Raw genomic sequence first — 11,679 nt, forward strand, 5'->3', positions numbered from 1 at the left:
TTGGCCAGTAACATTTCTTTCAATAATTGACAGAGGTCATTGAAACACCTTTCTAATAAATGATGTTCTGCCTTCATATTTAACATCCTTATAACCACTGATAGTTGTGAGTGATTTTCACAGCCCAGCCATGTCTCTTGGTTAGCGGCTCTTAACATATCAAATAATTTCTGAGCCACTGCATTTGGAGGTTCCTCCATAGAAGTAGGTGAGAAATCAAGCCCTCCAGCATCTATGACCATATGCTCATATATATTATATGATGATGGTCCAGCACTTGTAACTAGTTTAGCAGTCACATCCTGTTCACCATGAGCATCGATATGTGGCTCATTAGGTTCTCCATGGAGAATCCATCGGTAATAGTACCTTACGAATCCATACTTTATTAGATGATATCTAACTCTATTTTCATCCAAATAGGCACGATTTTGACATTTGCGATGATTACAGGGACACTTGATTTTGATTTCATCCATACACTTTGGGTGCCTCTTTGCAAAATCAATAAATTCATGGATTCCTTGTAAATAATCAGGATTCATAAACCCATCTTTAAGCCAAACATACATCTAACTTCTTTCTGAATTCATTTCAAAAAGCACTATGTTATAAAAGGATTGAATCAGTTAACATTGTTTATTGGACCTCTAATAATTAAAATATTGTGTTTAAAAAGAAAACTGCATGAATATCAAATCATTGATCATATTGAACATTACAATTTCTAATGATGGTTTAAAGCATCGGAATGGTTAATTGTTGTATATCTAGTGGCATGAAATATCATGTACATGTGACCCTATCATAGTTCATAAAAAAACTATTATATTTTTTAAATTCATATATAAAAAATACACAAAACTTACCTTTGCAATGTGCTTCACTTGAATAAATGCCAAATTGCCAATATTTTGGATAAGACTAACCTAAAATGCCAAGTGGTAGCAAAGAGAATTCAAGTAATCGATAAGCTGCAACACACTGTGAAAGAAAGAGATAAATATTTTTATGATTAAAATCATAACATTAGCATGAAAGGTTAAATCATTGTTTTATCATTAAAAAAATATATATGCACATTTTGAAATGACTTACTTGGGTAGACAATAAGTAAAATAAATATAATGTTTCAAGACTTAAATATATACACGTCTCTCAATGAATCACATCCACTTAATTTTCTCTAGAATTCTTTGGCTGCTTAGTTGCTTACATCACTCTTGACATAAATATAGGAGAATGAAAATCCATTACAATTTAGATGGCTCAATATTATGATCGAGTATTCAAGTATACCATATATATACAATATTGTGTTTAAGTATTCAAATGTACTATATATATATATATATATATGAATATATTATGCTGAAACAAATGTTGATTTTAAAGTTTTAAGGACTCACTAGAATATTATGTTTAATTATTCAAACATAATATATCTATATACATACACACACACACACACATACACACGAATTTATTATGTTGAAAACAGATGTTCAACTTTCAAGAGCTCACAAGAGCTCAAGTTGTCATCCTCATGAATATAAATGTACAAAGCTCAAGTTGAAGAAAAGGAAGTCATTGCAGTGTTGCCAATACAAAGAGAACCCTCAAATTGAAGAAAGGGAAACCATTGCAGGTGAGAAGCTTACTATTGTGTTTTTAACTTCTTTCTGTATGTATGGTATTTATTTGTAGCTTAACAGTTGTCATGCTATGTTTATATGTGAATTAGACTGCGGAGTTGAAGGTGAAGATGGACTATGATGGATGTGAGAGGAGAGTGAGGCATGTTATTCGTTCCATTAAATGTTCAGACACACTCTCTCTTTTTAACAATATTGCATATTTTCATTCATACTTCCTCCAACTTCTTTCCAAGCTTAGCTTCAAATATTAAATGTTTTATTTCCATCTTTTTTTTGTTTATTCTCTGTATTTTTATGTTTTTAGTTGTTTACCTATTATTTTGCAGTTTACTGTTTTTAAAGTAAACGAAAATAAAATTTTAGTTCAGTCAAGTAGTACATTGTAGCAGATTAAACAAAATAAACCAAGGAAAATAATTTGTCATCCCAATTTGTTTTCTATGCAATGATTGATCTTTAACTCAACATTCATGATAGTAATAACAAGAACTTGATTGTAAAAAAATTTGGTTCACTAATTGCATGTTTCTTCAAAATTTACAAACATATCAAGGATTTCTTTGTAATTTTGCTTTATAAAAATTTTATGTGACAATTAATCTCAGTCTTTAACATTTTTTTTTTGTCTGGTTGCCGTTTTTTTTTTTAATTTCTTTGTTGCATGGCCCATTATCTTTTAGTAATATATTATACCAAATGTTTTCATTGCTTTTGTTTGGCTTTTGCTGTTTCAACTAGCCATTGAAATGACACGCCATCAACACATTAACTCTTCAGAATAGTTACTCAAACCTTGTGCATTGTGGATCCTTTGAATTAAATAAATTTAATTTTTCATTTTTCATTATCAGATGTTGGACTTGCATATTTTCAATTCAAATACTCACTAGGTCTTAAAGTGGTTACATGCATCATAGCTCTTCCATGAATGTTCTCCAAAATTTGGGACTAGATCTACTTATAACAATCTTAGCATGTATCACTCACACACTATTTTAGCTGCTCCATTAATTTTTGGTATTTCTTAAATATAATTGGATATGTAATCTAGAATTTCTAAAATGAAAGTATGTATTTCTATGAATTACTGATAAGATGGGAAATATGAGTGATGCATCTTTGGATAAAATTTCTGGTTTTCATTAATCATCGAGACTGCTATGATTATCATAGAGCATTTCATGTCCATTGAACTTGATAAAATTTTCTATGCAGGAATTTGGAGATCACCAAAATTTTAAATTCTCTTTTCTAAGCTATGCTTTTTTTTTCCTCTCTAACTTATTATTATCTCTTACTTAAAAGAAAAAATACAAAAACCTTACACTTGCTCTTTACTAAATTATGTTTTTTTTTTCTGTTGTTAATATGATAGTAATGGAAATGCAAATTTTATTTCCGCAATACAAGTTGTAAAAAAATCACAAATAGCTAGCTATCTTACATTTAACAAAAGACATCTGCCTTCTAATGGATAATTTTATTCATGAGCCTCCAGTGACTTACACAAAGTTTGTTTTAAGAGTCTCATATAAAAATCTAATCTTTAAAAAAAAATCAAAAAGAAAAACATAAACCACATCAAGTATGTTTAACCTATTTATCAATGTCATAGCACAAGATGAAATTTATGAAACCCCGCCCATACAATTAGGGAAAGAAACATATATGTTATCCAGTAAAAGTTATGCTAGCATTTCTGAATTGCATGCTTAATACACATCATAAAATTAGAAAAATTAGAAATGGTATGATGATATGATACAAGATAATAATATATACAACTATCCATGTTTAGCAAATGAAATACCAAGTCTGTTGCTAAATTACGGTTTCTAATTCAACATCTTCTTGTAGTGGATCATAATCAAACAAAATTTCAAAGCCATTCTCAGCTTATCAAATCAGAATATTAGATGCACAATATGTCAAAATAATAGATACTTATCGATATGACCAATGCACCTCCCCATTAGCAAAAACATGCATATACAGTGACTAGTACAAAATTTCCCATAAAATAAATATAATACAAGTGTGCAATAGTTCAACCACCCATTTTAACAAAATAATACCCATAAATTTTAGATATAAGGATACAACAAAAAATGCTATTTGTGACACATAAATTTGCGACACGTAAAAGTGTTGCAAATTTGCGACACAGATTGCAATAATGTGCAACAAAAAATAAAAAATATTGCAGAAAAAACCAAATTGTATCGCAAAAAAAATTAACCATCCAAGAATGTCACAAAATGTGTCACAAAATTTTGGGACTCAGCATGTATTTGGTTTGTGACACATTATTTGGAACGATCTATTGTTGTTGCAAAATATATAGCAACTTAAATAGAAAATCTTAAATAAAAAACAATAATATAAGAGAAAAGAAAACAATAATCATAAGGAAGGAACATTCCTAAAAAAACAGAAAAAAAGTCATAAAAAAACAAGGAAAGAAGATGACCTATAATCATTTTTATAATACCAGAAACTAAAACCTCACTAATATCCCCTTCCAGATCATTTTCCTTATTTAATAATATTCATTCATATATATATATATATGCAATATATCTATATATATATATATATTATTTTTTTAAAAGTAAATTCACTGTTAGTTAAAACAAATAAGCAATGCATAAATTAAATTAAACAATAATTTAATAATATAATAAAAAGATAATATAAAATCTCCTCCATCTCAATCTCATCCCACGCGGGCGGCCTCTCTCTCTCTCTCTCTATGCATTGCCCCCTTGTCTTCCTCATCTTCATCCTCCTTGTTTTCCTCTTCTTCATCCTCCTTGTCTTCCTCCTCTTCAATCGCACTTCGCCTCTGCATCCGACACCACTCTCCGGCCTCCACTTCCATCCATCCATCCATCCATGGCATCTCTATTTGGATCCTTCTGGCAGGTATCATCTCCAGCGCCATTCCCCACTTTCGTTTCCTTATTCTGTTCGTTTTAAACCCTAATTACTATCCAATGTTCTTCTACTCAAGTTGTTGATTATCAAATGTTTGTGTTCTTTGTGGTTTATAGGATGCGAAGGATTTTGAGTGGTGAGTGTTTTGATTTGTGAATCTTGGTTTGTTTTAGGTCATTTTGTGATGTGATTTTGTTTTGGGTTTTTTTAGAGGTGAATGTGTTTATTATTGTGTGGCGTATTAATTTCAAACCTTGAAGAGATATTGATTTTAAGTTAATTTTATAAATTTGGAATATTCTATTCTAAGTTTAGATAGACTCCATTTGCTGTTTATCCTTCAAAAATGTATTTGTGTTCATGTTTGAGGTTAAATATGACATTGATGTTCACACACATCAACACATCAATGCACTGTCAAAGCCTAGTTAATTCAGAAATTATTTTTCTAAGATTATAATGTTAAAATGGCACATGATCGTCTATCCTTCAAAGTTTGAGTTAACTCTTTTTTTGAAGGATATGCACTGATTGTCTGATCTAGCTTCTTAATTTGTTCAGTTAAAATTTTCACATTTTATTCGGACAATATTAAGTTTACTCTGAATTAAAGCTAACATTTATTTGATTATGCTAGTCTTTAGGTCCTTTCTTTTATGATGATGCAATTAGGAATTGAAAGAAACAAGCAACAAGAACATATGCGAATCTATTTATTCATTTTTAATTTATGTGATTGCCAGCATCTTCACAATTGCATATGTGTATGAGTTATTAGAAAGAAGTTCAGATATATTAAAAATAATAAATTGGTGTGCTTTCAATGAGACATAGAGCTATAGATTATGGCTTCTCTTACGTTATTCTACTTGCACTTTTTTCCCCTTTTTTAATTTGTTATAGCTTGACTTCATATAGTTAATCAGCAGGAGTTGATGTCTCTATTGAAGAAATAGAATCCACTGTCAATGCTATTCTTGATGGAAACATGAATGCCATTTTGGAGCAGCGTCATAGCATAAATGGTTGGAGTTAATTATCTTTTTCGGTTTTGAGTATGATCGAAAGTTTATCTAATGAGTGGTATCATGATTGTATAATCCACATTTTTCATTTATGACACTTTAATTATTATTTGCCCTTGTTCATGGTACTTTATGGTTTGCTAAAAAATTTATTTGATACAATATCATCATGGAAAATACTTTACAAAATCAAAACCAAGCGATGGAATTTTTAGTCTGATTTATTCATTTGTATTATAAGTGGAATGATCACAGTTGTTGTTGTTGTTGTTGTTGTTGTTGTTGTTGTTGTTGTTGTTGTTTATTAAAAGACTATTTTTAGTAACAAGTGTTGTTTGAAGCATGTTGGCCAATATGTAGGATATGAGATTGGAGATGTGTTTTCTTGGCAGTTGTGTATTTCTCCATAACTCATGTCCTGATATGTTTATGTATAATGCCTCATTTTTTCTCTGCCTCTTCATTATGTTTTTAGTGAGCTAGTTCAAATATATGTAAGATACTTAAATTTGTATTAATTATTTTTATTGAAATGACCAATATAATTAGACCTATTCTCTTACATGCTACATTCTTTTTTCTAGTGGCCTTCAAGTTTCTATTCAAGGTCGATAAGTCTTTAAATGTCACTTGCTGGTGTTATGCTATTACTTGAGACCTTTCATGGTAGATGCATTTTCTTAGGTGATAAATGTGCCCATTTGTTCTAGAGTTCACTTTGGAATTATTCTTAGGTCCCTACTTTGAGAGAAATTATCTTATATCATGTATTTTCCAAAGTAGAATGTCTTCATGACATTTTTGGATCTACTGTTCATTTCTTTGATTATATACCCTGTGTTTACTCTCCCTATTCATGTTAATTAAATATTTATTGTGTAGACTGTTACTTGCAAATTCTTAAGGTTTACATTCAAACTATCCTTTTCTTTAGTTGGCAAGTGACACACCCCTTGCGTGTGTATACCACAAGTGCACAGGTCGTCGAAGTAATAAAATACCATTGTAAGTGGTTAGTCAAATCCACAGGGAATAGTTGTTCGGAAACACCAAATATTGCTATTTAGCTAGAGTGAAGACCAATTAGTGATTTGATTCAAGATATTAATGCGAAGAAAAGTAAAAGAGATAAGAAAACAAGCAAGAAGAGTAAAAAGAGGTAATCAATAGTAAAATGGGGTACCCGGATAATGCTCACCCTAGGACTATTGTTTCAAGTGCAAGACTAATATTATATCTCCTAATTGAAGTTTAATGAGTCGTGGAGATCCAAAGACACACGGTCCCAAATCTAAGGTCAATCGTGACTAATCCTTTACATTATGCTCCTGCAGAAAGGGATACTCTCCTAATGAAGTTGCACCCCTTTAAAGGATTACCTAGATAGATTCTCAACCCTAGTATCACTCTAAGGGAAAATTAAATCAATAAGCACACAAGATTAAAACTTAATTAAAACATCAATTAAAGGAAACATAATAAGAGTCAATGAAAAAAATCACATAGGGTTTACAAGTCCAAGCAACCACTAGGGGTTTAGCTCTCCATGGAGCAATACAAAATCAACAATGAAATCAAAGGTAAGTGCAAGCAATCCATAGAGATAACTCTCTTGTCGTTCGTGTCGATGATCTTGAGGAGCCACCTCATCTTCTCTAAGGACCCCTTTGTCCGCCGAATCAATGCCGACGAAAGCTCCTCCAATAGCTCTCCTCCATAGGAACTCGATGTGGAATACTGTAGGAACACCCCAAAATTTCAGCAAAAACCTCTCCAAACCTTAGTTGTACTCTCCGTAAAAGATAGGCAAAAGATAGGAAGAAGATCCCCAAATAAAACTCTCAAAGTGGTATTTATAGGGCTGAAATTGGGCATCCACATAGGCGTGTGGAATTTCTACACGGCCGTGTGGATTTCCAGGTTTTTGTTTACATGTACGCTGTGAACAGTAAGTGCTACAATGATTTTGTTATAGTAAACTGCTGTAGTACTTTCGCTACAATGCTCCCGACTTTATTTTCTTCATCGAGGCTGCCAAGTTGGGCACACAACTATGTGGTAGATCACGTCGTGTATTACTTTCAAACACATTGACAAAGCTCTTGACAATATTGCACAAGTCAAAATATATGAGTGTGACTGCCTTTGTGTCCCTCCAATTTGTATATTCACTTGAGCATTTTGGAGGTTGGCACACACCCACATGTCTATGAGCACAATTTGTGCCTTGGTCCTTGTTTGGTCCAAGAGTTTCCTCAACAATTGCGTCCATGATCTATTTTTGCTTCCTTTCTTCCAAACTTGTCTCCATAATACTAAATGCACAAAAGAACACAAATACACATGAATGAGCCATAAAATCTAATAAAAGTGATGTTCAATGTAAGAAAAATATACTTTGTAATATTTATATATAAGCACTTATCAGCAAGCTATGTGGAGAAGTTAGAAAGCTGCAACCATGGGCAGATACTGAAATAGTAAAGGTGTGATTTTTATGTGCTGCCTTGAACTTCCATCATCACTTGTTGCATTGTTGAGTTCTAATTTGATATGGATGTTATAACAGGATATGATTGATGATAAAATTTGCCAATTACTGGGAGAGAAGATAGAATCTAATGATAAAAAGCTCTTGAAGAAAAAGAAAGAAAAACCTGCAAAACCTGAGGTAGGATATGTACTAGGTTATCCCTTGAAGAATCATGCTTTTCCTAATCTATTGTTCAAACTTCTCTTCTCTAGGATAAATGCAAGCCCCCGATTGACTCTGCACTGCCTATTGAGACAAAAATCAATCCTTTTTTGATATTTCCACAGCCAAAGGAAAACTACATCGTACTATAAAAATAAATCTAAATTTTGATGTTTCTGTTACATCTATATGAGATAATATATGTTTGATGATTTCATCTTTTATTTGTTTTGACTTTTTGCATTATTTTTTTTAGCTCATGGTTTCATTTGCTTTGAACAATTTAGTTACAATTTAATTTTGCTCTCATATATGTTTATGCGGATGAGGCTACCTCATTTTATTCATGTTGGTTCTTATAATCTCAAGAGCATTATTTTGAAATGACCAAATTATTCTGAAGCAATGAGTTGATTTGTGATCCCCTTGACAATCTGAAGTTAATATTGTAGGTAAATAAGTTAATGGTATTTACTCATCCGAAGAGGTTGTAGTATTTTATACCCACTTTTCCTGTCAATTTTCATTACAGAAGAAGCCAAAGAAAGAATGTTGGTACCATATTGTCATTATCTTCTAACAATAGTATTCTTATCATTTACTTGGTTCACACTAAGATCATTTATAGTGATGGGAGACCTAAATTAAGTGCTCAGAACACAATGGATCTACTAAAGACACATCTTGAGAAGACAGGTGGTAAAGTGTTGACTCGTTTTCCTCTAGAACCAAATGGCTATCTACATATTGGCCATGGCAAGGTACTCTGTCTTATAAATTTTTAACTGCAAGCTATAGAATTCGCTGAATAGGATCCTTATGTGATGATTTACATAGGCCATGTTTATAAACTTTGGCCTAGCAAGAGAGAGAAATAGATCTTATTATCTGAGGTATCCATAACATTTATATTATTTAATTATTTATTTTTATTATTATTAATTTGGTGTTGGTTTCTTCTCACTTTCGTAGGAATGAATTTCTTCTGCTTGTCGATATTTTCTCTCGTATATGTTTTTTATTAATTATCCAGCCTAACTTTATTATGTGATTGCTTTAGCATTGATTTATTGCTATAGATTTTTATTGATAGAAAGAGCTTGCTCTTTTTATTCCTATGTGAACTGTTTCATCATAAATCTCATGTAATTGGCTACTATTATTTATTTGTTTGTGGTAAAAACAATTTGTAACTATTCTATCTTTTTACTTTTTGACTGCATAGTGCATACTATATTATAAGGTCTACTAGAATTCTTGAAGTGTGGAAAGTGTTTTTGCCAATTCAAGTTGTCCATCTTTGGTTTGATTGATTGAATTATTGAAGTCTTCTTTTCAGACTTTGTTTATTTAATTTGTCTTTTATTTAGTACCAAACCGACTCTGCTCATCCTAGCTCCATAGTATGTTTGGTGCATTACATGCTTGTTTGATACTTTTCATATGTAAACAATATTGGTTGTTATTATTTTATTTTATTTAATTTTTGATAGAAGGTTATCAGAGAAAGTTATAAGTCCACATTCCATCTTCTAATATCTAGGTCACCGCATAGTGTTAAACACTTAACATTTTTCTTTACCTAAACAATCATTGCTGATTCAAGGATTAAATTGAATAAGATAGATAATAGGTTTTCTTTGTCTTCAATCATAAATTTGAAGTTTGATGTGAACACTACAAGTTTTCTTTTCATATACTGTCATTGTTGATTGAAAGTTTGAATTGACTAAGATGGACAATAGGTTTTCTTTATCTTCTTATGGTTTAATTAGGGTTTTTATGCCTTTTACTCACTGTGTACAGATTTGATGATACTAATCCTGAAGCTGAAAAGAGAGAATACATTGACCATTTACAGGACATATACAGGACATTGTCTAGTGGTTGGGCTGGAAGCCTTTCAAGGTAGGCTGCTGGTCTTTTGAGTCCATATCATATATATTTTCTTAGCATAATTTTAACATATATATATATATATGAGACTCCTATTAGGTTACTTACACCAGTGATTATTTCCAAGAGATCTATGATCTAGTTGTTAAGCTAATTGAAAAGTATCTTGCCTACGTTGATCACCAGGTTTGATGTAGATAAATTTGTGGCTTTGATGCATATTCCTATTTCACAAAGTTTTTATGCTTCATAATGGAGTAGAGTTGAAAGCAGTTTCCTCTAGGATCTATCAAACTATCATGTGAACTGTACTATGGAATAACATGGTTATATTCTCATCTTTCAAATAATCATGTTCACTGTACTATGAAATAACATAGTTATATCTTCATCAAGTTGACAGGACAAGTGTTGACTTTGTCTTGTCCTTATTGTTAGCTGCTCAAGGAAATCAAGGAGTACAAATAAAATAAGATGAATAGCTCTTACAGGGATTGACCAATTAGTGAATCCTTGAAGTTGTTTGATGATATGAGACGTGGCTTGATTGATGAGGGTAAGGAAACACTCAGATTGAAACAGGACATGCAGAGTGATAACAAAAATATGTATGATAAAACACTCTGAATTACATCCATTGCAGCTGCCTTCAATCAACAACCAACATTCTCCCCCTTGATTAAAGGCTACACATGCTACTACTAGGATTGGGGAGTCTATTTTTTACATGGCCCTCACACTTCAGAGGATGTTGAACAGCCTCAGGCTTCAGCCCAACAGTAAGATAAGGGTTTCGATAAAATTACAACAAAATGAATGTGATGTTTTGAATTACTACATTAGATTCTTTTATAACTTTCTATTGTTATATTAGCTGTTTAGACTATTGTATTTTGTATTGGATTGTCCTATTAGATGTTTGAACCATTACATTTTTTTACTGGTTTGTTGTATTATATGTTTGGACTATTATATTCTGTCTTGCATTATTGTTTTGGATACTTATAGATCGGAATGTTTATTGTGTAAAATATTATAAAAAGTTATTATTGAAGGATTGTAAATTAGGCTTTAAAATAGGTTTGTAAAATATGTTTATAAAATTATTACAAATAATCGCAAATCGTGTTGCTGTTATGTTTCTTATAAATAATTAATTTGCAACATAATTTGTGACAATAAAAATGTGTTGCGAAATGTCTCACAAAGTTGCAACATACTTTGTGACACAATTTGCAACAATTGGAATGTGTCTCAGGATTTGTTGCGAAAAGTTTCATGTAGTAGCAATACAATTTGCGACACGTAAAATTTTTACAACAATCAAAATGTGTCGCAAGAAATGTTGCAAAAAGTCTTACATAGTTGCAATACAATTTGTGACACATAAAATTGTCGCAAAAAAATGTCGCATATCGTTGTAAATTAAGTTGCAAATATTGTCTCAGAAAACCCATGAATTGCAATG

The 11,679-nt window shown here is 31.4% G+C and overlaps 1 protein-coding gene across 10 annotated transcripts; it reads left to right on the forward strand.

Annotated features, from left to right (window-relative positions):
• Window positions 1-4,389: 4,389 nt before the first annotated feature.
• On the forward strand, window positions 4,390-11,180 carry LOC120273814. 10 transcript variants are annotated; one of them, XR_005540629.1, is made up of 6 exons: window positions 4,390-4,583; window positions 4,712-4,731; window positions 5,522-5,620; window positions 10,122-10,223; window positions 10,608-10,767; window positions 10,855-11,180. XR_005540629.1 is itself a non-coding variant. In XM_039280521.1 (5 exons), exons 1-5 carry the CDS (start codon window positions 4,411-4,413, stop codon window positions 10,682-10,684), a joined length of 471 nt encoding a protein of 156 aa, XP_039136455.1. In that variant the 5' UTR covers window positions 4,390-4,410; the 3' UTR covers window positions 10,685-11,180. The 10 variants fall into 10 exon arrangements, 6 of the variants coding, with proteins under 6 accessions (XP_039136455.1, XP_039136458.1, XP_039136457.1 ...); XR_005540630.1 differs by adding an exon at window positions 8,190-8,291 and having other exon boundaries at window positions 5,525-5,620; window positions 10,650-11,180; XR_005540632.1 differs by lacking the exons at window positions 10,122-10,223; window positions 10,608-10,767; window positions 10,855-11,180 and adding exons at window positions 8,049-8,106; window positions 8,190-8,291; window positions 8,366-8,926 and having other exon boundaries at window positions 5,525-5,620.
• Window positions 11,181-11,679: the final 499 nt, after the last annotated feature.

This window comes from Dioscorea cayenensis, chromosome 12 (assembly GCF_009730915.1).
Source record: "Dioscorea cayenensis subsp. rotundata cultivar TDr96_F1 chromosome 12, TDr96_F1_v2_PseudoChromosome.rev07_lg8_w22 25.fasta, whole genome shotgun sequence".
NCBI lineage: Eukaryota > Viridiplantae > Streptophyta > Magnoliopsida > Dioscoreales > Dioscoreaceae > Dioscorea > Dioscorea cayenensis.